General features: G+C 43.6%; 1 protein-coding gene across 1 annotated transcript in view; it reads left to right on the top strand.

Moving 5' to 3' along the window:
* LOC126176244 (ATP-dependent translocase ABCB1-like) overlaps positions 1-27,662 on the top strand; it is a 158,897-nt gene that overhangs the window by 53,056 nt on the left and 78,179 nt on the right. The window contains exon 10 of the mRNA XM_049923389.1: positions 16,004-16,174. Coding sequence (XP_049779346.1) covers positions 16,004-16,174 — 171 coding nt within the window. The remainder of the gene's footprint in view (positions 1-16,003; positions 16,175-27,662) is intronic.

Here is a 27,662-nt window from a genome sequence, read left to right on the forward strand (position 1 = left end):
TTTCGTAAATTTAGCTTTAAATTTTTTTAATATAACGAAATATTTTATTAAAAATTTTAATTCCTTATTGCACTCCATTAAGGGTTGAATTTTCAGAAAAACTACAACACGTATTTCTTTAATTTCTTACCGGAAAGTCAGAAACCAATTGCCATAAATATAGACTCAAAAATAATGTAATAGTTCTTTAGTAATTATTTATTTTCAAAAAACTATCACCACAAAAAGCTTTACCTCCTTAGAGATTGAATTTACAAAATATTTTTTATTTTTCACTGAAAAACCAAGTACAAGTGTTCGTAATTCTAGCTTCAAAATTCCCTTAATAGCGACATACTTTCAAAAAGCCTTTCATCCCCTTTTTCACCCCCTTAGGACTGGAATTTTGGACAGTCCTTATGAAACGATGCCACAATATAAGATCCACACCCTCTCCAAACTTCAAGCTTCTAAGCTCATCGGTTTGTGCTAGGCGATGATGAGTCAGTGAATCAGTCTGACCCTATTTCACCCCCTTACGTGTTGTATTTCCAAAAACAATGAAACAGGTATTTTTTCATCTATAAGAGAGAAACCATACACTTTTTTTCAAAGATTTAGCTTTAAAAATGCTTTCGCAGTGAAATATTTTCATAAAAGTTTCACCCTCCATTGCACCCTCTTAGAGACTGAATTTTCTAAAACACTGAAACATGTATTTTTTGTTTCTAACTATTCCAATTTAAATTTTCATAGACTTGGCTTTAAAAATGCTTTCATAATAAAATATTTTCATAAAAATTCTCGTCCCCTATTTCACTCCCTTAGGCGTTCAATGTCCAGAAACAATGAAATTCGTATTCTTTTTATTTATAACCGAGAATTCAGCTACCAGATGTAGCTTTACAAATACTTTAATAGTTCGTCAATAATGATATATTTTCAAAAAAGGCTTTCACCCGGTATTGCACCGCCATAGGGTTGGAATTTCGAAAGATTCCTTCTTAAAAGACGCCTGTAGTATAGGCTCCACACCTCCAAATTTCAAATTTCTACCCTTAGCGGTTTGGCTTAAGCGATGGTGAGTCAGTCTGTCAGTCAGCCAGTCAGGAAAATGCCTTTTATGTATAGAGATGACGTATCTCATTCTTCTACCTCCAAATTATGGACATAATATCTTTCAGCCTTCACTTGTGCAAGGCTTACTTTCCTCTGGTATACATTATCTACTGCACTTGATTGAACACATGACCTGCATTTCTCTGGCGCGGACTGGCTACAGCTCTATATTTCCAGTTGATGAGTGTGATACCGTTTTTGTTTTTAATGATGCTTCAATACGTATAAATTAGCACCAGTAAATTTCTTGTGTCACCAAAGTAAACAGCTTAAATAACAATAATAAATGCGTACGTTGAGTAGCAATGTATACTATCCTTTAATCACTTTATATCGTCCATTTTAAGCAATGATTTGCTAAATGCAACTGTTCATGACATAAAAGATGAATTAAAAGATTATCTGCGTCAGTTACATTTACGTTCTCTCATGAAACGTTTCGAGTGGCATACACCCATACCTTCACATTTAATTACATATATGATTTATTTTACAATTTAGTTTGCCAGGTGACGTCAGGCGTCATTCTCGAACTTCCTTTCCGAACATGTTCCAACTGAAAGTAAAAAATGGTTCAAATGGCTCTGAGCACTATGCGACTTAACTTCTGAGGTCATCAGTCGCCTAGAACTTAGAACTAATTAAACCTAACTAACCTAATAACATCACACACATCCATGCCCGAGGCAGGATTCGAACCTGCGACCGTAGCGGTCGCTCGACTCCAAACTGTAGCGCCTAGAACCGCACGGCCACTCCGGCCGGCGAACTGAAAGTAAGTTTCTGTTTGCGGAATAACCTACAAAAGGTTGATGAATGGTGCACTGTCTCGGCTGGAACGTAAATGAATTTAACATGTTGCTCATAGATAGGACAACAAATCCACTGCTGTAGAAGGGCACTATCAGTGATAAATTGATCAAAACAGTATCTACCGAAACTATGCAGTGAGACCTTAAGTGGAATGACCATATAAAACAAATAGTAGAAAAATCGTATGCCAGACGGAGGTTCGTAGCAAGACTCTTAAAGAAATGTAACTCATACACGGAGGAAGTGGCTTACAAGGCGCTTGTTCGACCGGTTCTTAAGTATTGTTCATCAGTCTGGGGTCCTGGCTAAAAGGGACTGATGGAAGAGATAGGGAAGATCCCACGAAAAGTGACGCGTTTCGTCACAAGAGCGTTTAGTCGCGCGAGACTGTTACACAGCTGCTCAACGAACTCCAATGTCAAACGCTAGAAGAGGGGCCTTCTGCATCACAGAGAGGTCCAGTGTTGAAATTTCGGGACAGCCCTTTCTGGGAAGAGTCGGACAACATGTTGCGTCCTCCCGCATACACTGTCCAGTCTCATTAATGTGAACACCTCTGGAAAGCCTGAATTCCCACCTTTTGCAATGCAGACCTATGCCAGACGTGCCAGAAAGGAGTGAATGAGGTTCTGGAAAGTATCGACAGGAATGTGGAGACGTGTCGCCTCCAGTACCGTGGCCATCTGCGGTAGGTTTCCAGGTTCAGGATCCACGGCGCGAGCAGCCCGATCGCGGTGATCACACACATTTTCGGGTGGGTTTAAATACGGCGAGTCTGGTGGCCACGGGAGTACGGTAAACTCGTCCTGGTGCTCTTCGAACTACGCACCTTACATTGTCCTGCTGGTAGATGTCATCGCGCCGAAAGGAAAAGAACTGCTTGTAGGGGTGGACATGGTCCCCATGGATAGATGTAAACTACTGTTGATCCACTGCGCCATCCAGAATGATGAGCCCGCCGTGAATGTCACGAAAACATTATCCCTACTCCAGCCTGGGCCCTTCCGACGATGGTTGCAGGGTATTTGCGTTGACACGCAAGCAGCCATCTGATCTGACGAATAAAACGCTATTCATTTGAGGAAGACACCTGTCGCCACTCAGTGGAAGTCCAGTTGCAGTATTGGCGTGCAAATTCCAGCCTTTGGCGCCGACAACCGCAATCGGCAGTGGGCCACGGAAACGAGTCAAAGGAGAAAATTTGAGTGTCTGAAACAGAATAGCGTTTAAATTCATGTTTTACTCCTTTAGTGTCCCTCACTGTCCACGATTTACACTGGCAGAAAAAAATGTCAGCACCAAGAAGGAATTGTGGGACATAAACGAAACATTATGTTTATTCAAAATTCGCGCCAGTCGCGTAGGAGGGGCACTAGTGGCGCCACTATGTGGATGTGAATCAGGTTTACTTTAAATACCCGCTGTACGTCGTGAGCGTTAGCTAACTTTGGAATTGGACGTGATAAGTTGATGTAGTTAAGAATAGCTTTAAGGCGATAAAGACGCCGTTCTCAGCACCTCACTGAGTTTGAACGAAGTCGTGTGATAGGACTACGAGAAACCAGATGTTCCTTCTACGATACTGCAGAAAGGCTTGACAGGAAGATAGCCATTCTACATCATCGTTGGCAGCGGTGATCACGGGAATGCACTATCCCAAGAAGAGTAGGTTCCATAGGGTCATGTGGACTATCGAGAGGAAAGACCATCGTGTTCGGCGTATGGCTCAGGCGCATCGTTCTGCATCTGCAGTAGCAATTTGAACAGCAGTTGGCACCACAGTGACACAACTTCAAGGACAGCTCCGAGCCAGACGCCCTATTGCATCCATTCCTCTGACCCCAAACCACAGCCGTTTGCAACTTCAATGATTTCAAGCGAGAGCTCATTGGAGGGCGGTGTGGGGGTCTCTTGCGTTCTAAGATGAAAGCTGGTCCGGCCTCGGTGCCAATGATGGTGGTGTGTTGGTTAGAAACGGGCCAGTTGAGTGCCTACAACCAGTCTGCGAGTTAGACACATTGAACCTATACCTGGCCTTGTGGTCCGGGGTGCGATTTCAGAATTGTACGTAAATCCGGTGGTTCGACCTGTTGTGCTGCCTCTCACGAACAGCATTCCAGATGGTGTTTTCCAACAGGATAAAGCTCGCCCACACGCCGTTGTTGTAACCCAACATGCTCTACAGAGTGTGCACATGTTGCCTTAGCCTGCTCGATGACCAGATCCGTCTTCAATCGAGCACATATGGGGCATCGGATTCCAGCTCCAGAATCATCCACAAGAAACATTAACCGTCGCTGTATTGCAACTGACATCCGGCCCCTGTTCGACACAATGCAAGCAAGCTTGCATGCTTGAATTCGACATTCTGGAGGCTACAACTGTTATTAATGAACCAGCATTTCACATTTGCAATAGTTTGCTCGCACATACATTAAACTGTGATGTTGCAATGTTAATCACTAACATACACTTCCAAAACAAATATATTTCCGAAATTTCATTACTCTGCATGAATTATTTTTTGATGTTGCGACTTTTTTCATCAGTCCATATTTTCTTTACGTAATACACAACCCCCTCCCCCTCACCAGCCACTTCTTCGCCTTTCCACAGCACAGACAACAGTTCCACGTGAAAAGTAATTAACTATAAATTTACGAGTTTTACCCCGGTACTTTTGAAGAGACGTAGTTCCCCACAGCTCGAATCGTGAAGTGGTCGTCCATGAGAGTGCACAGCTCACTTATATAGTGGCCTTTTCCCAAGCTGTCATCATATTCGCAAACGATCAGCATCATATCAAAGCAGAATTTTTTTGTGATTAATAAGTCCGCGTCGTCAGTTTCCTCAGTTGCATCTCTCATTGCACCATCGATGGCGGGTTTCATAATCTGGAAGGAGAAATAGCAAGAGACAACGACACGAGTCACGACTTACACCTCATGTACTATTCTTGGTCAACACTTCGAAAGGACCATCCAGTAGATCCAAACAACACAACCTGAGAGAAAAAGAAAGTGAAGCACCCAAAAGACATGTTCGGGTGTCATCGCACACGTACACACCATCGGAGGGAATGTAAATTATTAGAGTTGCAAAATTCCTTGACAACTACAGCGGACAGCAGGGCGCATTAGTGTTGTTCCTGTTTAGTGTTGTTACCAGGCCTGGTAAGGCATATAACGGATGTGAACAGTGTAAATGTTAGGTGATTACTGTGTAGGCCACAAAGCTGCCACGTAGTCGTGTAAGATTTATCAGGAAAGACATTTAGTGTCATCAAACCGGTAGTGATCTAAAACCAAAGGCCTAAATACAGCTGAAGCGTTTTATTAATACGCAAGTACTTTTATCAACACCTGACAGAGTTTGAAAGGAGCCTCCGTGCGGGTCTCCATTTGGCCGACTGATCAAATCGTGCAATTTACAGATATGTGGGGCTTTCAGATGTGACAGCCGCGCGATCTAAGATTGCATGGAAACGTAACGACAAATATACTGATCGCCCAGACCTAAGTCGTCCACGTGTGTCCCCCACACTGGAGAATTGAAGTATTGTGCACCAAGCAATCGTAACTTGGTCACACCTGTGCCTGCCATCTGAGAACAAGTAATGAAGCCCCTGCAACACCCAATGCTCTCCCGCATCATTGGTCGGACACTAGCAGCATGCGAAATAGGAAATTATCATCCAATGCGCAGACCACCGTTTACACCGATACACGAACGGCTGCGTCTGGAATGGTGACCTTACCAGGAAGCACGAAATGCTGATGAGTGGCGTCGCATTGTGTTCAACGATGAATCATGGTTCCGTGTTACCAAAGATGTCATCGAGCATGGCGTTGACCTGGGGAGAGGTCCGATTCTTCTAGTGTTTCGGACAGGCAAGGAGAGCCACCAGTTGTGACTACACGTCACTGCCAATAGTGATTAAGGGAACTCAGAGAGCACAATGATACTTCACAGAGATCATGCGGTTTCATTATTATCTCTCGTGCTACATTATTGTGGTGCTATTTTTCAACAGGGCAACGCCCGTACACATGTCTGTATTATCTGTCTACCCGATGTTGATGTACTCCAGTATACAGCAATGTTCTTAGATCTTTCTCCAATAGAACGCGTGTGGGAGTTCCTAGGACGTGATTTTCGTAACAGATACCAGCTACAATGGTTGTGGGCCAGTTTGTCTAAGGAGGGGATTCATCGACTTTATGGGATGCTTCCTAATCTAATTATGCATCCAGGCAGAGGTGGTACAACTTCATGCTAGCAGGTCCTTTGTCAATGAGACTTGATTTTGTAATTACGTGCTCTCAAAACTCAAGAACTTTCTTTTCGTTTCCTCGCCGTTTCCTCATTTGTCAGGTATTGTACAACACTAAGCTAATCACAGGAAAAATCGCGTCCTAAATATTTCCTTCCGCAGCATGATATTTGAAAAAACTACGTAACTTTTCTAACAATTTTTCACGCTCAGCACATCTACATCTACGCAGATACTACGCAAGCCACCGTACGGTGTGTTGTGGAGGGTACCCTGTACCACTATTAGTCGTTTCCTTCCCTGTTCCACTCGCATATAGAGCGAGGGAGTATACCTCCGTATGAGCCCTAATTTCTCGTATCTTATCTTCGTGGTCCTTGATCGTAATGTATGTTGGCGGTAGTAGAATCGTTAAGCATGCCGCATCAAATGCCGGTTCTCACATTTTTTCAGTAATATTTCTCCAAAAGGATGTCGCCTACCTTCAGGGATTCCCATTTCAGTTCCCGAAGCATCTCCGTAACACTGACGAGTTGTTTGAGCCTAGCGGTAACAAATCTAGCAGCCCACCTCTGAATTGTTTCGATGTCTTTCTTCAATCCGATCTGGCAAGGGTCTAAAGTACTCGAGCAGTACTGAAGAATAGGTCGCACCAGCGTCCTATGTGCGATCTCCTTTACGGTTGAACCACTCTTTCCTAAAATTCTCCCAATAAACCGTAGTCGACCTTTCGCCTTCCTTACCACAGTTACCACATGCTCGTTCCACCTCATATTGCTTTGCAGCGTTATGCCTAGATATTTAAACGACTTGACTGTGTCAATCAGAACACTAGTAATACTGTATCCGAACATTAGAGGTTTGATCTTCCTACTCATCTGCATTAACTTACATTTTTCCACATTCAACACACCAACTGGAAATTTTGTCTAAGTCGTCTTGTGTCGTCCTACTGACACTCAACTTCGACACCGTACCGTGCACCTAGGCATTAGAGGCAAACAACCGCATACGGTGATTCTACGTCCTTTGTTTAGGCGTGTAAATTTTGTTTTTCCTGTATTGTAACTAGCCAAATCCGTATACATATTTACACCTAAAGGGAATGTCTTCTGGTACCTTAATCAGTGGTCACTTACGTGCAAAGAAAATTGGATGCAACGCTAACAGTTGTCACCACACACTAAGCAATTAGCCATTTATCTTCAAACGACGCTGAGATCGCTGGTAAAGATTACTTTACGTTATTTTGCAGGCATGTTAACAGCAGTTCACATATTAGAAGCTCAAAAAACAAACTTTGTTCTGTGAAACGTCACTACGAGCTCGCTCAGGGGTAATTCGTGTTTCTGCTCTGGGAATAAGCATTTGCCATTATTTTTCTTCCAAATGGACCTACCTACTTTGAATTACGCTTGATCTCTTCCTAGTACAATTGTATCTAAGTCCTGGGGAATCTTTTCGTTCTCTTTACTAGCACAATATTTTCACCTTGTTTGTGGAAGCCAGCTGCTCACTTTATGTCTGTTCTGCTTGTGTTACTTGAGCCGTTCTCTGCTTCTATTGACATTATTCTTCTGGTAGGGTTGCTTGCCGCTTCATTTCGCAGAGAATCTGGATCAAATGGTTCAAATGGCTCTGAGTACTGTGGGAATTAACATCTGACGTCATCAGTCCCCTAGAACTTAGAACTACTTAAACCTAACTAACCTAAGGACATCACACACATCCATGCCCGAGGCAGGATTCGAACCTGTTACCGTAGGGGTCGCGCGGTTCCAAACTGAAGCGCCTAGAACCACTCGGCCACTCCGGTCGGCGAGAATCTGGGACGGTTCGTCAGACATATACTCGCCTTTCATCTTCTGGGAAGTAGAAATTACGAAAATTACGAAAATTCCCCGATTCATTGCGATTGGACGTGGTGACAGAAACCAATAATATTTTATAGCAGTTATTTTTTTTCTTTCGCAAGAACTTAAATATGAGGTTGGTCTATTCCTTCGAAAAAATGACAGAACAATATCGTCACAGGAATTTCTGGTCTTGCCTTGAGATCACAAGTTTTTCATGACAACAGCGAATTTTTTCAAGACTTTAGAGGGTACGTAGTCGCGCTAAGAAAAGTCAGTGAGAGAAGTTTACTTGGGGGAAGGTGAGCCAACCCTGCTCAGATTGTTCACTCCAGAACAACGACTTAGATTAGCTCAAACGTTGAACACTGAAGAATTTTTAGGAGATTCTTTGGACAAGAGAAACCAAAGAGATGGATGTCGAACTTTATGTTGCGAATTTGAGATGGTTCAAATGGCTCTGAGCACTACGGAGCTTAACATCTTAGGTCATCAGTCCCCTAGAACGCAGAACTACTAAAACCTAACTAGCCTAAGGACGTCACACACATCCATGCCCGAGGCAGGATTCGAACCTGCGACCGTAGCGGTCGCTCTGTTCCAGACTGAGGCGTCTAGAACCACTCGGCCACGCCGGCCGGCTGTGAAATTGAGATTTTTGGTTGAGGAACGCACATTACTTCTACAATTTTCGTGATGTGATTCATTGTATTGAGATAAGTGGAGATATTATCCAAGCGTGTAGAAGTAGTGGGAAGTCAGGGGCGGGATTTCTTTAGAATGGCTGATGAAAAATCACTAGAAGGCTGTAGTTGAGTTTTGGCCAACATGTACATTAATGCTTGGTGGAAGGCTTGTGTTGCATCGTAGATTTAATAGCAACATAGTTTATGTTTTGAGCAAAGGTTCAGAGTGTGACACTATAACATGTTTTTTCTACGCAGACTCATTTGCTCAAATTTGTTTGAATTTGGCCTCGACTGCTGTTAGCTATTAGTACTGATTTGGTTTTCTAGAGATTCAGGGACCTGAGAACAGGGAATGTTAACTGTGGACAGAAAATAGCATATAACTTATGTTCAGGTACCGGGAGCAGGGTCCAGTCAGGTAGAAACTTGGTTCAGATAAGTAGTACAGGAGTAAAGCCTGATTTACTATGTCTTGCATTTTCTTACAGGAGATTGCTCTTTGCCTGTCAATTTATTGTTTTTAGAGACGACTGTGGGATAAGGTTGTGTAGCAGAGTCATCTGTTATCCGCTAAGACTCTATACTGAGGTAACTCCGGGCTGCCACGAGGAATAATCTTAGCCCAGAAAGGGGCAGTTAGACAGCCATGCGATGTCAGTTCACGAACTTCGCTAAGGTTGTTGACGTCCTGGCGTCTCGGGATTGTAGCTCTGCCATTCCTATACATATACTCCACGAGATTTGTTATAAATAATATCGAATCATTCATAAGAAACTTCGACATTCATTCGGTGAACAGTAGACAGGAAAACGCTTTGTACATGGATAACACTTTACGCCACATCCTCACTACTCTGTACGTATGGTCTATTATTTTACTACATTTTGAGCGTTATAGTTTTACTAATGGTTTGTTTAGGCAGTCGGACACAAAGTTTTAATTTACCTCCGAATTATATCACAACTATTATAGAAAAGAATGCCGATTGTGGAACTATTCTGGTAGCTCACACGTAAATAGTAAGAAAGTATGCATAAAACGAAAAACTTTGTAAACAAAAATCTGAAAATTGTGAATGATATTGTGCTACTAAGCGGCACCTCTGCGGTTCGTTCGTCCTTGCCGCGAAGGAGCGCCAGCATTGTGTGTACGTGGCTGCGGAGTGCGGGGCCCGGAGCGGGCGAGGCAGTGAGTCGCTGCGCGCTCGTGAAAGAACTCACCCGAGGACGCGGTTACCGTTGGCTGTGGTTGACTAGTTGGTCCAACATACATGCGCAGCAGTGGATTCTGAGCCTGAAACGAACTCTGCTCAGCGTTCCGTTTCACGGTGACATTCCAATTTGAATTAACGCCCAGCTTGAATGGGTTGTATGTGTTGGCGACAAGTGTAAATCGAGTCTGAATGCTCCTTTGCTAGAAGGCAAATAATTTTGCATACTTAAACGATACTCCATCCTAGATTATGTCATTTCTGCTAACTTAAGTATTTCGGATAAAACCAGAGTGGCTGTTCAGTGCTGTGCTTCGTAAGACAGAAGTCTTACGTCAGTTCTTGTTGCTATGTCCGAACGCTTGTGGCCTCGTCAACTAGAATCGTTCTAGTGCTAAGTTTACTAGAGAGAAATTCAGTTGATTCTGTAGCGCGTGCCACAGTGGCTGTATTTGGTAATAAGGTGCCTCTCATGTGTGTATACGTGGCACCGCTACATTAGAAAGCTTACCGTCCATTGCATTTACTGTTTGAATATTCTGGCCTGTACTTGTGTTCAGGAACAGTGCTGCAGCATATGTTGGCCTTAGGTCACAGATTGTACTATACTTTTAATATATATCTATCTTTTGTAATATTTAGTAGGTTCGCCGGATGCCTTACATGCATCTCAGTTACCTTATGGGAATACTTCTTACCGTTATTAACACAAGTAATTGTTTTATATGTTTAAATTAACAGATTTTAAGGTAAGCACTGAGTTCTATACTGAGTTTTGATATAAGGTGTATGCGCCACTGTGTAAAGAAGACATTGCGTAATCAGGTTGTCATTTATTTAAGACTGTTGGGTAGTTAACATTCATCTTAAGATAAAAGTCCCGCTGCGGGTGCCCATATGGTAAGGAAGTGCTCATTCGAGCTAACTGATCCGATTCTGTGTAATTTGTTGTACCACCAAAGGCAAATATTGTTCTCTTTTCAGATAAGCAAAATCTATTGGTATATAACTTGTATTTAGTGGCCCCATCTGAAACTAAAGCGATATCCTGTGGCTGCAACGGCCTCGCTCCACATCACTATTAGTGTACTGAGCGGCCTATTGGAAATTGTCTGTGACGTCTCGTCAGCAGGCCAGCCGGTCACGTAATGAAAACTAAATTTCCTTTAAATGCATAATTGTCTAATGTAACTTATTAATTGACTGCTTGCATGAAAACATTAGTTCACTGCTTTACCTGTTTAATCTGTTTTATGAATTTAGGTAATAAAGCCTCCACTCATTTAACGCAGAACCCGCTCCAAACCGTACTGTGGTACACCGTGAAGAGCCCGTGTCACCACTTCCTTAAGTACTGTTCACAAAGGTGTGCACTATAGCAGGTTTCATCTTGAACAGACTTCCAGAAAAACCGAAAAAAGTTCAGTGGTGAGTCTCAAGTCTTGAACTTTAAATAGAAAGATTTCCTTGCCGCAAACTCCCATACAGGAGTTCCACACGATAATTCCTGCTGTAGTCAGAATAAAATTTTCATTTTGCAGCAGAGTGTGTGCTGAAATAAAGCTTTGATTAATAAGGCCATATTTTGGCGATAAATGTCTGTAAGAGAAAGTCCTCCACCTTCTGATATGCCTTTTCCAGATGCATCTACATATGTGACTCACGATGTTTTTTGCTATTGCCTTGGGAATCGACAGGACTTGTCCTACGTTCACTGCTTTGGACAGAATAGCACAATTGATTAATGTTTTCCATAATATTCAGATTCGTAATTTAACCTAACATTTAAGCCTCTCGAATACAGTTTGCCATTTTCCTCCACGTAAAAGTTGTCGTTTGAAATGAAAGTCACTCCTATTGCTGTATGATGGTCAACCAACTTTATCCTTTACAACCGTATGCTGTTAAAAAAGTTGAGGCTGAAGCATGAACTCTTCTTGTCATTTATTTTAGCACCTGTCGCGCTGCAATAAAGGAGTACAGTTTCTGTGAGACGTTTAACGTCTTCCCTACTTCGTATGACAACTCCTACGTCATCAGCGTACGCACTAGCGGCTCTACTCGTCACTAATATTTGAATGCCCTCTTAGTTACCAAGAATCTGCAACAGCGGTTCTAATGCACATATATAAAGTAACATTGATAATGGTAACGCCACTGATAATTCTAACTGGTTTGATATGGTGTTCATTTATTCAGATTTTCGTTTTGATACCTTTCACGATGTTGCTCAAAATGCCCACGTAATTTTCATTAAAACCCATATGCCTTATCAAAGTAAATAAATACTGGTGATTGACCCTGTTGAAAGCTTTGACAAAATCTATAAAAAGGAGTCCTGCTTTTGCTATGATCTTGGAAAATATTGTTGTAGTATCGCGATGCGCACTTAGTGTCTTGAAAATACTTCGAGCAGGAAGGCGTGTCTGATGACTTATCTTCTGCAAGGCTAGTCTTAGTCATTCTTTCCCCGCCCGCGCAACGATTTTATAATCGGCATTCATAAGACATATGGGTCTCCTTTTGGAAAGGTCTTTGACTTCAGTAGTTCTTCCTTTATCAAGCAAGACAGTTACACCTTCTTTGAATTCTGGAGGAACAGTTTCTCCCTTCAGGACGTCATTCACTACTTGCATAAAGGTGTTGCCTATAATGTGACAAAGCTGCATAAAACTCTGAGGGCAATCCGCCGGGACCTGGTGACTTCTTTACGGGCACACTTTTAATGATGTCCGAAACGTCATCGCACAACATTTCTGTTGTTAGCTCCTATTTTCTTCTTCGTTTATTATATTCTGTAGACCACTTTTCATCAGCAGTTTTCTTACAATGCGTGGTTCAAACTGACTTTTACCATATAAAACCTTCCAAAACCTACAGGCCTCCGTTAAAATATCTTTGTGTTGCGTCAGATCTCCTTTGTCTTCTGTTCTCAGACTCTTGATGAAATTCCTTCTCCTGTTCTTTTCATGTTGTATCAAATGGAAGAGTGACGTGTTTTATTCCTGCACAACTGACGTAACATGCGATTTAATCTCCAGGCCCTCCAGCTGCGTTTAAGACTTACTGGTTTAGCCTTAACCTTCCGTATATTTATTAAAACATCTTGGCTCTTCGTAAAGCTCCCACAGACATGTTTAATAAAATTCAATTGTATCTTTCAACCACCTTGCTCTTTCTCTTCCATAACCTTTCAAGGCAGATCGTAGCTTCCTTTTTGTATATAATGTCCACCAGGTTACAGCATTCGGTAACTTGTAACGCAATCGGAGACAAGCTTGCAAGCACAGGATATTCGCTCATCTAGATCATTGTCATGCAGCATGTTAATGTTCAGTTTCCATGTGGGACAACCCCAGTATATTTTTTGTTTAACTAATCTGATGCTACACTTCACTGGTCGGGAAAGGCTGCAGGTATCGTTTCGACTGCACTAAGTTTGTGTGCTAAGTTTCTGCTAACATATATTATACCGATCCTGCTTTGCGGCTGTGCAGCGAAATACGTATATTTCACTGTCTTCGTTTCTTATTTTTGGAGATTTCTTGGGAGATGGCGAAGTCCTTCCTGCGTGACGTGACGTCATCATCTCGTGTCACTTCTCCCCGTGCAGACAAGTCCATAATCTGCACATTTGCTGTATTCATTTCCTCGCCATGGTTCGAGTCATGTCACTTCTTATCCCCCTCTTTTCCCTTTCCTTTGTTTCGCAACATATCGTTCGGAATCACATAATTCCTGTCCTGTTCTTCCTTCGCTGTGTACTACCGGCATGACTGGTTCGGTTACATTTCCGGAGATACTCTCCTCATGGGATAGTCCGTCTGTGGTTTCCTGTTATTGCGACGATTGCTCGCTCCGATGTTAACCAGATAGCGACACAGTAGAGTCAACATCGGTAACGCACGAGGCGCTGCTCACATGAAGTTCAATTGGTCACTACCTGCTTTTCCTGCACGAAAGCACGTTCTTCATTCTCATTCAAGTCCTCTTGCGTGTCCGCAGCTCGTGGTCGTGCGGTAGCGTTCTCGCTTCCCACGCCCGGGTTCCCGGGTTCGATTCCCGGCGGGGTCAGGGATTTTCTCTGCCTCATGGTGACTGGGTGTTGTGTGATGTCCTTAGGTTAGTTAGGTTTAAGTAGTTCTAAGTTATAGGGGACTGATGACCATAGATGTTAAGTCCCATAGTGCTCAGAGCCATTTGAACCATTATTTCCTCTTGCGTCTCGTATTCTGCCGCCTGTGCGGACAGTTCCTGTTCACCAAGATTGCGAGCGGCTGTGGCATCAGCGTCTGACAGTTTCATGCAGGTCGTAGGCCTTAGACTTGGAGCCTCACCGGTACGAATCTGTCACACGCGCCTCCTGTTATCTTCAGCTCGAATATGTTCAGCAGAGTTGCACAAAGCGCATGTCCGACCTTGTCCATCATAAATTGCAAGACCACGATACCCGTTTCTAAGTTCGATTTTTACTTGTCGAACTCCGTTAAGGATAGGGAACATATGCAACTACATTTCTGCAATACTCGATATGACACTAGCATGGACTTTCAGGGCGTAATTTATTTTCTCAGCAGGGATCTTAAACAGAAGTTCTAAAACCCTAACTGTACGATTACCCAAGCCAGAAAAGGCAGAGTAAATCACTGCCTGTTCTATCAGAATGATGAACTTTGCCGGCCGGGGTGGCCGAGCGGTTCTAGGCGCTACAGTCTGGAACCGCGCGACCGCTACGGTCGCAGGTTCGAATCCTGCCTCGGGCATGGGTGTTTGTGATGTCCTTAGGTTGGTTAGATTACGCAGTTCTAAGTTCTAGGGGACTGATGACCTCAGAAGTTAAGTCCCATAGTGCTGAGAGCCATTTGAACCATTTTTGATTGAACTTTACGACGCAGCCACACCTCTTTACAATAGAACAACACATTTCTGCAGTTTTCATCATCAGAAGTACAGCATTTTTAAGAAAAAACAAGTGAATGTCCACAATACCATCTAGAAATTTTCGTATTTTTCCCTTTAGCCACATGTTGATTTCAGTCGCCTTTGGTCTTGCAAAATTACAGTCAAATCCAAATTAAACTTATATTACTTTTGATAATTTGAAATTCTGATTATATTTATTCCAAAACAATATGATGAAGCCCACAGGCAGCTAGCAACTCAGGCCAATACAGCCGTTGTTTACATCGGAAGAACGTCCAGGGAGGAGGGTTGGGTTGGGTTGTTTTGGGGAAGGAGACCAGACAGCGAGGTCATCGGTCTCATCGGATTAGGGAAGGATGGGGAAGGAAGACGGCCGTGCCCTTTCAGAGGAACCATCCCGGCATTTGCCTGGAGTGATTTAGGGAAATCACGGAAACCCTAAATCAGGATGGCCGGACGCGGGATTGAACCGTCGTCCTCCCGAATGCGAGTCCAGTGTCTAACCACTGCGCCACCTCGCTCGGTCAGGGAGGAGGAGTGGAATATACTGGTCATTCCTTCTAGTAGTAATCCTTATCATATTTCAAGGAATGTAGCAACAATTGACAGACCACTTTTTCTTTTATTTGACTACTATAATTAATAGTTTTAGTTAGCATGTCTTGAAATTTACTACGCAGTTTTTGTTCGATGTCTCTGTTACAGCTATAATAACAAAAAAATGCCGAAAATTGGTTATTTCAGAAACTGGTTATTGTGAGTGACTTTATCAGTCAGGTTAAACTGGAGTTGATATGAACCGGTGTAACCGAAAATAGGTTGTTTGAGCGATAATCGCCGTCCCTCACTTACGTAGCCACAGTGAGGAGTTTTGCGCTCGTGGCCCTTAGCAAGACTGCACTTGCCTGAAGCGGAAAAACGTAATATTCGACACTGCTGCGTTTCTCCACTGCCCAAAACAGCAGATACTGTCCCCAGTATACACATACCAAGCGTGGTGACGCAGTGGTTATCACACTGAATTAGCATTCGGTAAGACGACAGTTCAAATCCCCGTTCGGTTATCCACACGTAAGTTTTCCGAGATTGCTGTTAATGGGACGTTAAACTCTTAATCTTCCCGCAGTCCTTTGCTGTGTGCAGGGCTACGACACGCTGGTGGGCGAGCGCGGCGCCCAGCTGTCGGGCGGCCAGAAGCAGCGCATCGCCATCGCCAGGGCGCTGGTGCGCCGCCCCAAGATCCTGCTGCTGGACGAGGCCACCTCTGCCCTGGACACCGGCAGCGAGGCCAAGGTGCAGGCCGCGCTGGACAGGGTGAGCGGCGAGCAACTCACGTCCACATCTAATACGGTTGCCACGTTACCTCCACATACTTTGCTTCAATGCTCACACATACACAGTCGTCACATGGTGGAACAGACTCTTTTACCATGAGACAAGGTGTATATTCCACTGACTTTTTATGCCATTACACGAAGTTCACAATGCATGCAGATTAAATAAAAACTTAACAGGTTTCCGGATTGAATGACTCATGCACCACTCATACGAAGTTCTTAGTTTCTCAAGTGATATACCCATTGCACCAGCGATGTTCCCACTGTTCTGTTCGTATCTGCAAAATGTTGTGCAGCTAAACATGAACTGGAACACCGTGCAGTATTTTGGATCAATTATCAGCAACGGAGAGTCATCCAAAGTTGATGGAGTCTTACAAGTAGAGAGCTAATTCATTTTTAACAAAAATCGTTAAAACCTTGAATGTGGCTGGAGACATCAGCTGTAGAATGCAGTCTTCGTGAGGACACGGTGAAAATCAGCCACAGCAGTTGCAATATTAAAAAAGTGTATGAAAACTCTTTCACTTAGGTTTCGATATCTTTAAAAACGTCTGCTTAAGGAGGATCAATGATTGACACTGGTTACATAATGTTGCGGAGGTACGCTAAAGATGTCCTCACGAACACTTAAAAATGGGTAGGTACACTGCGGCTTGACTGTTCTGGTCTTGAAGATAAGTCACACGAAAGACGTTAAAACCGCTACAGCAGATGAAAATCAAGAAAGTATACGAAGTTTAGAAGACAGGAGACGACATACTGGCGGAAGTAAGGCTGTGAGGACGGGGCGTGAGTCGTGGTTCGGTAGCTCAGTTGATAGAGCACTTGCCCGCGAAGGGAAAAGGTGCCGAGTTCGAGTCTCGGTCCGGCACACAGTTTTAATCTACCAGTAAGTTTCGAAGTATATGATATTGTTCTAGACGACGCTCGATCGTACATTTCCGAATTTCGTAAGCGTTCAATAAATGTAGATCCAAATTACAAAGTGATATCCAATGGTTAATTCCTTGTGTAGAATATTCAGTAATTTTTCTGACATACTTGTAACTATTCTGTCACTTATTTTAGACACATTTAATCTAAGATCGTCCTACACTCTCTTGTACACTTTTTCGATGTTTCATCTTTTGTATTATTTTACCTTATAGTATTCTGTTGTAGTTTCATTTTTCGCGTCGATCACCTTTAGGATATGTACGACCTTGTTCCAATTTAATATTGCACTTCTTAATTTTAAAAAAGAAGCAGTAGTTTGTTTGCAAACTTTCGTTAGCATCGCATGAACTTCCATTGGTGATAAGCTTTCAAAAATATGCCGTTTTTTATCGCAATGGTATTGTAGTTGACGCTTATGAATGGAACGCCTAAAACTGTACTTGGGAGAAACCGCACAGGCGTAATTATTTCGTAAATCTAGTTGCTACTTGTCTTGTGGTACTACACGTTACAGTATCAACTTTTCATTGAAACGCGACACAATATTTGACGCAGGCTGAGAAACTTTCGATTTGCCCTAGTAATGTAGCTTAACGACGAATGTGTTCAGTGTTGGCTTTGTGGCAACATATTGTTAAGTATTTTTGGAATAGAATAACCAAAACTCAATAAATAAAAAATAATAAAGAGTGGCTGGAGTTAGCACTACAAAAAGGCTTGTGTGAGTTATTGAAGTGTTGATACATTGTCAACTGGAATACAGCGACTGTGAAAATATTAAGATAATAAAACTTTGAACATAGCTGCTAAGGTTCAGTGACCGTATCAGAATTATATTAGAACAAATAAACCCTCGGTCACAAATACTAAGTCAAAATTGACCAGGTTTCGACGCTACTGTGACCGTCGTCTTCAGAATTAAACTGACTGTTCTAAAACATAATAGGTATATAAGACATTAATACACTAAAGTGTGTACTGACTGGAAAGAGATGCAGTACTTACAAGTCACATTCTAAAACAAAATCTAAGCCGGAAAGGCGACGTCATGAAAAGTTGTAAATAAGATAAGATGGCGAGCCGCTAAGGGTTGCTCGTACATGAGTACCTGAGTACGAGCAGCCCTTAGTGGCTCGCCATCTTATCTTATTTACAACTTTCCGGCTTAGATTTTGTTTTAGAATGTGACTTGTAAGTACTGCATCTCTTTCCAGTCAGTACACACTTTAGTTTATTAATATCTCATATACCTATTATGTTTTAGAACAGTTAGTTTAATTCTGAAGACGACGCTCACAGTAGCCGGCCGAAGTGGCCGTGGGGTTAAAGGCGCTGCAGTCTGGAACCGCACGACCGCTACGGTCGCAGGTTCGAATCCTGCCTCGGGCATGGATGTTTGTGATGTCCTTAGGTTAGTTAGGTTTAACTAGTTCTAAGTTCTAGGGGACTAATGACCTCAGCAGTTGAGTCCCATAGTGCTCAGAGCCATTTGACGCTCACAGTAGCATCAAAACCTGGTCACTGGTGACTTAATATTTCTGATCGAGGGCTTATTTGTGCTAAAATAATTAAGATAATAATTGCTTATGTCAGGATAGCTTGATTACTACAACATTCGTATTATCGGTTTGAGTAACTTATTGACGTCTTGCTTAGTTCCTGTCGTTCCCTCTGGAACATAGGGCCATGACGAAATTCCTCCACCGTGTACGATTTCTATCAAGACTCTTCACTTCACTCCAGGTTTTCCCATTCTCTGCAGCTTCTCTCTCGATCGTCCTTTTCCACGTCTGTTCGGAACGACCACGTTTTGAACCCTCTGAGGGTTCCAATCCAGTGCCATCCTTTCGACAGCTCCATCTGGTTTCCTCAAAGTATGCCCAATACAGTTCCATTTTCTTTCTTTGATTTGTATATTGATTGGTTGCTGATTTGTCTCCCTCCAAAGGGCTTCATTTGTCATTGTATCTGGCCATCTCACATTTAAAATACGCCGGAGACAGCGGTTGATAAAAACTTGGAGCTGATTTTTGATGTGGTTAGTCACCTTCCAAGTTTCGCAACCATGCAACAGAACAGATTTCACATTGCTATTGCCAAGCTGGTACAGTTGTACAAATGCACCATTTGCCTTGCAGATGCGACTATGGACATCCTCCTCAGCGCCTCCTGTAGTCGTGACTATACTTCCGAGATAGGCGAAAGATTGGATTTGTTCTAAGTCCTCTCCATTACTGGCCAGCCTATTCGTGATGGTCGAATTTATCTTCATTTCTTTGGTTTTGCGAACATTTATCTTGAGGCCTGCAACTTCCGCCTGTCTCTGTAACCTGGCCAGTTTCTCTTCAATGTCTCGATATCGTTGTACCATTAAGCAAATGTCATATTCGTAGTGTAATGGGATGACCGGAGCGGGTGATGTGGTCGGTGTTGTAAGGCGTGGCTGGGTAGAAGAAGGTGGCTGTTTTTAGCAATCTTCCACTTTATTGTTGGCTCTTCCAATACATTTTCCAGTAGCTCAGCCCCACCGTTCGTGTCGTGGTGGACACGAGCTGATGCACGCAGTCCGGCGAACGCGACGCCGCGCTCGGTCAGCGGCTGTGCAGCCGGTAGGATGTTAGCGGCACGAGGCGCGGCCCAGCTCGCAGACGCGGCGGCTCGTGACGACGCCGGGAGTCGCCGATGTGCAGGCCGCTGCTGAATCCGCCGGTTACGCGGCGGCGTGTTTATTAGAAGGTTCTCGATGAGTTGGCTAACGCAACCGCGCAACATGCGGCCCGCGCCTGCGTAGTTCTGCTAATGCTGCGTTCTGATGGCTGCCGCGCACGTACACACATACCGACGCTCGTTGCAAAACTGTGTCACCTGCATAACGCGCCGGCCAGCCTTCGTCCGCCGTTTGCCATGAGGCTGGTGCATCACTCACTGAAACACACTAAATCACAATTTCGCACCGTATTTCCTAAAAATAACCCCTTGTCCTCTACAATTCCTCCCTCGTACGAAAAGAATTCGTCCCCGAATTCAACCAAAAAGTCAAAACAACTACAGTTCACTTCACAAACACAACAAAATGCGATTGATTCACTATTAACACTGTGTTCAGTCACTTCTATCCTCAGTCTAATCTTTGTCCATAAACATTACTCAGTATTCTGCTGCAGTGCCTCACAACTGTTCAACGATTTTGTCTGGACCCTTAGGTTAAAGTTTAGAAGGGTCGGGATTTGGGCTACCTTCCTCTTGAGCTGATAGTACACTAATCCTATGACAACGATGAAAATACAGGTGGCGGAGGTTGATTATCCAATAACTAGTAAGCATTGCTTATGCTCATCTCGGTACTCATGCACTCGTTGAAAAAGATGTTCCATAGTTATACGTCCATCCTAAGGTGCTAGCATCCGGTCCAAAGAGGCGAGCAAAGTCGGGTCTAATGTGCTATCCAAAAGAGTGAGATTTTCTTTCGTGACGAATTGCACCGGTTGGTCGGGTACGTGTTATGTTCATGATTGTAGCTCCAGTAATCACGGCTGGTAAACGGAAAGCTGGCCCAAAATGTCACACTGTGTGCCGTTAATTAACAGTCCGCGCCCCTGCAATTCTATTCTTTACGTATTGCCTTGCTTACCCTGCTCGTAACAAACGCAAATAACGACTGTGTTTTCCATTACTGAAAATACCCAATGTGGACCCACTTGCTGAAAGAACTGCACCGTGCCTGCTATAATTTCCTTAGGGCACTTCGCGACTGGTTCTTGAGAGCGGAATAGAGAATACTCACCAGATTTAGGAACAGTGTGTAACTATTTCGCAGGGCAGATGGTAACTGGACCTGTTTGACAACGCAGCCAGACTTGTTCAGTGAGGAACGCATGAGCTTGTAAGTGTGCAAAAGCTGATCGTTGTAGCTGATATTCCCCCTGTGTGTCATTAAACCTTGACTGATTACCCAGCATGGAATGAAGTTCATTGAATATATCCTCTAATTTACAGATTTCGTCGTCTGGACATAATTACGTCTGCTTATCGCGAGAACAAAATACCACTTGATATAGGACTTACCTTCAAGGATTAAGCTAAGTTGCAGCAGCAAAACAGAATAACTATGCTGAGAGATAGTGCACACCTTCCGTCTTCCCTCCTCAGCGCAACCCATGACGCTGTAACTGCTGTTTTTACCAGAACGTCACGCCACCTGAGAAACAAAAGAAAAACAACTCATACTAGCTCTTCCTTTTTACGCATGGCCTAAGAGCATAATAGCATTTCTCATCGCTTCCACAATTAACTTGGTTCTCTTGTGTATGTACTCCTTTCTTATTCTTTTTCTTACAGGGTGTTTCAAAAATGACCGGTATATTTGAAACGGCAATAAAAACTAAACGAGCAGCGATAGAAATACACCGTTTGTTGCAATATGCTTGGGACAACAGTACATTTTCAGGCAGACAAACTTTCGAAATTACAGTAGTTACAATTTTCAACAACAGATGGCGCTGCGGTCTGGGAAACTCCATAGTACGATATTTTCCACATATCCACCATGCGTAGCAATAATATGGCGTAGTCTCTGAATAAAATTACCCGAAACCTTTGACAACGTGTCTGGCGGAATGGCTTCACATGCAGATGAGATGTACTGCTTCAGCTGTTCAATTGTTTCTGGATTCTGGCGGTACACCTGGTCTTTCAAGTGTCCCCACAGAAAGAAGTCACAGGGGTTCATGTCTGGCGAATAGGGAGGCCAATCCACGCCGCCTCCTGTATGTTTCGGATAGCCCAAAGCAATCACACGATCATCGAAATATTCATTCAGGAAATTAAAGACGTCGGCCGTGCGATGTAGCCGGGCACCATCTTGCATAAACCACGAGGTGTTCGCAGTGTCGTCTAAGACAGTTTGTACCGCCACAAATTCACGAAGAATGTCCAGATAGCGTGATGCAGTAATCGTTTCGGATCTGAAAAATGGGCCAATGATTCCTTTGGAAGAAATGGCGGCCCAGACCAGTACTTTTTGAGGATGCAGGGACGATGGGACTGCAACATGGGGCTTTTCGGTTCCCCATATGCGCCAGTTCTGTTTATTGACGAAGCCGTCCAGGTAAAAATAAGCTTCGTCAGTAAACCAAATGCTGCCCACATGCATATCGCCGTCATCAATCCTGTGCACTATATCGTTAGCGAATGTCTCTCGTGCAGCAATGGTAGCGGCGCTGAGGGGTTGCCACGTTTGAATTTTGTATGGATAGAGGTGTAAACTCTGGCGCATGAGACGATACGTGGACGTTGGCGTCATTTGGACCGCAGCTGCAACACGGCGAACGGAAACCCGAGGCCGCTGTTGGATCACCTGCTGCACTAGCTGCGTGTTGCCCTCTGTGGATGCCGTACGCGGTCGCCCTACCTTTCCAGCACGTTCATACGTCACGTTCCCAGTCCGTTGAAATTTTTCACACAGATCCTTTATTGTATCGCTTTTCGGTCCTTTGGTTACATTAAAACTCCGTTTAAAACTTCGTCTTGTTGCAACAACACTGTGTTCTAGGCGGTGGAATTCCAACACCAGAAAAATCCTCTGTTCTAAGGAATAAACCATGTTGTCCACAGCACACTTGCACGTTGTGAACAGCACACGCTTACAGCAGAAAGACGACGTACAGAATGGCGCACCCACAGACTGCGTTGTCTTCTATATCTTTCACATCACTTGCAGCGCCATCTGTTGTTGAAAATTGTAACTACTGTAATTTCGAAAGTTTGTCCGCCTGAAAATGTACTGTTGTCCCAAGCATATTGCAACAAACGGTGTATTTCTATCGCTGCTCGTTTAGTTTTTATTGCCGTTTCAAATATAGCGGTCATTTTTGAAACACCCTGTAGATTCATCTCTCTCTCCACTAGAAGTTACTACAGACAATGAAGGAAGTTCCTCAAAATTCCCCTTGAAAGGCCTAATTCGGCTCACATACACAATAGTAGGGCGAGTTGGAAGCTGTAATTTGACATTCACCGGCGCTGTCATTTCGATCACCAGGAAACGTCCTTGGTAATGGGATACAAATTTTTTCGTTTTGCCTTTTGGCACATAAGCATTAGTCATCATACCCATTGTCCCACATGATATTTGGGTAAAGCCGCCTTTCTATTGTGAACTTCGTCGTGTCTCTCTAACGCTTTAGTGTTCATTTTTTTCACCTGCAGCCACATTGTTTTCAACTTTGTGGATAAATCCTTAACAGCTGAAATATCGGTTCCTGGTGGAGTCTTGAGTAATTCAAACAGAGATGGCATCTTCCGACCGAACAGTACTTCATACGGAGACAATCCTGTACTTTCATGCACTTTTGAGTCATGCGCCGCAGTTACAAACGCCAATAGGGTATCCCAATTGTTGTGTTGAGAATTTACATAATAACTTAACATCTTAGCTATTGTACGATGAACTCTCTCGGTGCGACCATTAGCCTGTGGGTGTAACGTGCTCGTTCTCAATTTCTTTACATGCAACAACTTGCATAACTGTTTCATAAAATCAGACATAAAGTTTGACCCTTGACCTGTAATTATAGTTTCAGGTGTTCCGAATTTCAATATCCATTGATGCACCATGGAGTGAGCCACTGTTCCGGGTCGCTAGTCCGGAATAGCTGTTATAGACACATACCGTGAAAAATGATCTATTATTGTTAAAACATAGCGATTACCCGCTGGTGATTGCACAAACGGTCCTAAGACGTCTACGCCAAGTAATTGGATATGTCTATCTGTTTCCGGTAGTCGTTGCAAAACAATTTTCTGATGACTCATTTCCGCCAATTGAGCACACGGAATGCAATTCTTTACGTACTGATCGACATCTTGCCTGCGCGTTGACCACCAATAACTCTGTGCTACCCTCCTTTCCGTTGCTCTTCGAACCGAATGACCAGAAAACATTGAATCTTGTGCTCGCCTTAAAATTTCGCTTCGCAGTTTTTCTGGTACGACTATGCGTGGACCATTCCTAGTTTTACGGTACAATATCCCGTCTTCCATGACGAACTGTCGCTCCGAGGTATATCGTTGACAATCTGTGTAGGCGGTTTGTGGCTCCACCCATTCGTTCTCATTTATTCCTGTGCATTCCATGGCGCATGCTTTACGACTCAGAACATCCGCGTTTCTGTGCGATTTGCCCAGTCGATGAATCACTTCAAAATCGTACTCACTAAGACGCAAAGCCCACTTAGTTAATCTACTCGTTGGGTCTTTAAGCCCTAACAACCACTTAAGTGCTGCACGGTCAGTAATCACCTTGAAACGTCGTCCATACAAATAACACCAGAAATAGGTTATTCCGAAAATTAATGCCAATAGCTCCTTCTGGGTTGTTGAGTAATTTTTTTTCTGCATTGTTTAGCTGTCTGGAAGCATATGCTATCGGGTGTTCCTGCAGATCTATTACCTGAGATAAAACAATACCCAAAGCAAAATTGCTAGAGTCACAAGATAATATAAACTGTTTACTAAAATCTGGAAAAGCCAAAACCGGACTAGATGTTAACAATTTTTTTAACTTTTGAAAAGCCTCTTCGCATTCTGCTGACCAGTGAAATTTTGCTCCCTTCTTCAACAATTGCGAGAGGGGCCTTGCTATTTCCGCAAATTTTGGAATATACCTCCTGCAAAAATTGGCGAGGATTGGAACTCTTTTACTTTTGTAGGTGTTCGAAAATTCATTACCGCCTCTACAAGTTTTAGATCCGTGTGGACACCCTCCTGTCCTATAATATGACCTAAATAACGGACTTCTTGCAACAAAAAATGACATTTTTTCACATGAAGAGTTAACCGCGCTGCTTTCAGACGATCGAAAACTTCGCGCAAACTGCGCACGTGTTCTTGCACGTCCTTTGAGGAAACAATTATGTAGTCCAAACATACCATACACTAATTAGGTTTCAGCCCTCGTAACACGCTATCTAGTAACAGTTCGAAAGTTGCCGGAGCGCTTTTGAGTCCGAAAGGCATTCGCTGATACTGAAAATGACATGTAGGTGTTGAAAAAGCTGTCTTCGGTCGGTCTTCAGGGGCGACCTCCAACTGATGGTACCCGCTTCGAAGATCCAAGGTCGTGAAGTACCGACACTGGCCCTAATTATCCAGAGTTTCAGTGATATTAGGCATCAGGTATGCATCCGATACAGGTTTTTGATTCAGGAAACGATAATCACAACAAAAATGATATGCCTTGCCCCCATCTGGTGAATTTTTACCCACTATTACGACAGGAGCGGACCAGGGACTACTACTGGTTTCTATTATCCCATCCCTAAGCTGTTGAATAATAAATTCTTCCACGACAGGCTGTAAACTTTTTGGAACACGATATGGACGTTTATACACCGGTACTTCATTCCCAGTGGGAATGTAATGCTGAACTAACAGTGTGGCGGGCAATGGGCCATGAGAATTAAATAACTCTTTATATTCCGTCAAAAGGTTCTCCATGACTTCTCTGTCTTGCCCTTCTAAATGTACTACTGTACCCCTCAGTACGGACCAGCTGACAGACTCTCACGGCATTGTGTAATCTGCTGCGAAATCCTTATCCAGTTCATCTTCCCCTATTATCTCCATAGCATTCGGGAGGACGACGGTTCAATCCCGCGTCCGGCCATCCTGATTTAGGTTTTCCGTGATTTCCCTAAATCACTCCTGGCAAATGCCGGGATGGTTCCTCTGAACGGGCACGGCCGACTTCCTTCCCTAATCCGATGAGACCGATGACCACGCTGTCTGGTCTCCTTCCCCAAACCAACCAACCAACCAACTATTATCTCCAGATTCGCTATTACAGTACCCCGTGCTAACTGCTCCTCTTCAAGGCCAAAACTATCAATACTGACAGTCACAACCCTTTTTCCTTCTATCTCCCGCACTTAGGACACACTACGGCGCGTAAAACACTTCATTTTATCCAGCGGCTAATTCTCAAACAAAGGTTCAACGACACGCAACGAATTTACCAGCACGTTAGCTCCAACATCTGCCCAGATTATTTTCCTTGTGCCCTTTGGTATAGTATCCTGCGAGTTAACCCTAAGGGACCTTGTAGGCAGTTTAGCTGGCCCACCCGACGTCTGGGCGGTTCCATGCGACGGTAATAGTATTTCGGCCGCAGAACCTAGGCGAAATTGTATTCCGTCCAGTTCTACTGTACGCCGTTCCCGGTTAACTTTTGTGTGATGCGCAACCAGGAAATCCAATCCGAGTATGACATCATAGCTGCTGCCAACAACTGGAAGAACTTCTACCTTCACCTGGAAGTTCCTCATTTCCACTCAGAAGTTCAACACCGCTGATCTCAGTGACTTCACCTGTCCCCCACCCAAGCCACTTAACGCCCAGCGTGGTGGTTTTAATTCTACTCTACCGAGTACACTTCTACTCGCCACGGATACCTGAGACCCGGTATCCAATAAAAATTTGCACGGTTTGCCCCTCACCAAGCCGGTCAAAAAAAGTCTGCCATTGATTCTGCACTAGCATTAATCCTTACCAGGGGTGTTGCACAGTGGACACACCACCTCCTGCCCCGTTTAACTGAGGGGGGTGAGGCCCACCTTGCGGTTTCCTATCATGATTCTGCCAAGACCCATTGCAATTACGCTCCCAGTGACCCCAACGTCTGCATTTCCTACACTGCACTTCCTTGCAATCGCGTCTAATGTGTCCCATGCAACATTTTATTTCTGCATTAAATACTGCTTTCCTGTCCTGCGTCTTTGTTACTGCTTTAACTTCCTCTAACGCTACAGCGATTCCGACTGCCTCATTGAGAGTCTTAGGGAATTCCATCCTAATCTTGCAGGAGGTTTCAGGTTGTATTCCCCGCAAAAATGCGTCTAGTGCCCTCTGCTCCGCTTCCTGCAGAATGGTTTCATTGACCCTATCGGAATCCGTTAGCTCAAAGGTGTTAACATTAATTTTTCGAATTCGATCTACAAAAACTTCTATTGATTCCCCATTCCTTTGATACAATCTATTCAATTGTTCCCGATAATACTTAGACGTATTTCCCTCCGACATCTTTCCAGCAACCATTTTTTGAATACTTCAAATGTACGAGCATCTATTAATTCTTCATGGATGTAACGTAGCTCTGGTATCCCCAGCTACTTTCAACTTAGCCACATGCAAAAGTGATACTGCACCCCAATTTCCCAATTTAGCAGCCGTACTAAGGTTCTCAAAAAAAAAAATCATAACATCCTCCCCAGCTTTTTCCGAGAAAGGGGTCACCAAAGACGCAGCGTTAGTGTCAAGAATTACTGCATTAACAGCAAACCGTTCCTTGCTCGCTTCTTTAGACCGCGCAAGCCCTATCTCTAATTCCGACACTCACTCAAGTAGCTGCTGAATAGCCACCTCGGCTGACACAGACTGCTCCATCACTACCAGCTATCGAATCAAGACTACAGTAAGCCCAGAAAGAAGAACAGGAAGGGAAGATGTACTATGCTACAGGTTCGGACAAA

Source organism: Schistocerca cancellata, chromosome 3, assembly GCF_023864275.1.
Source record: "Schistocerca cancellata isolate TAMUIC-IGC-003103 chromosome 3, iqSchCanc2.1, whole genome shotgun sequence".
NCBI lineage: Eukaryota > Metazoa > Arthropoda > Insecta > Orthoptera > Acrididae > Schistocerca > Schistocerca cancellata.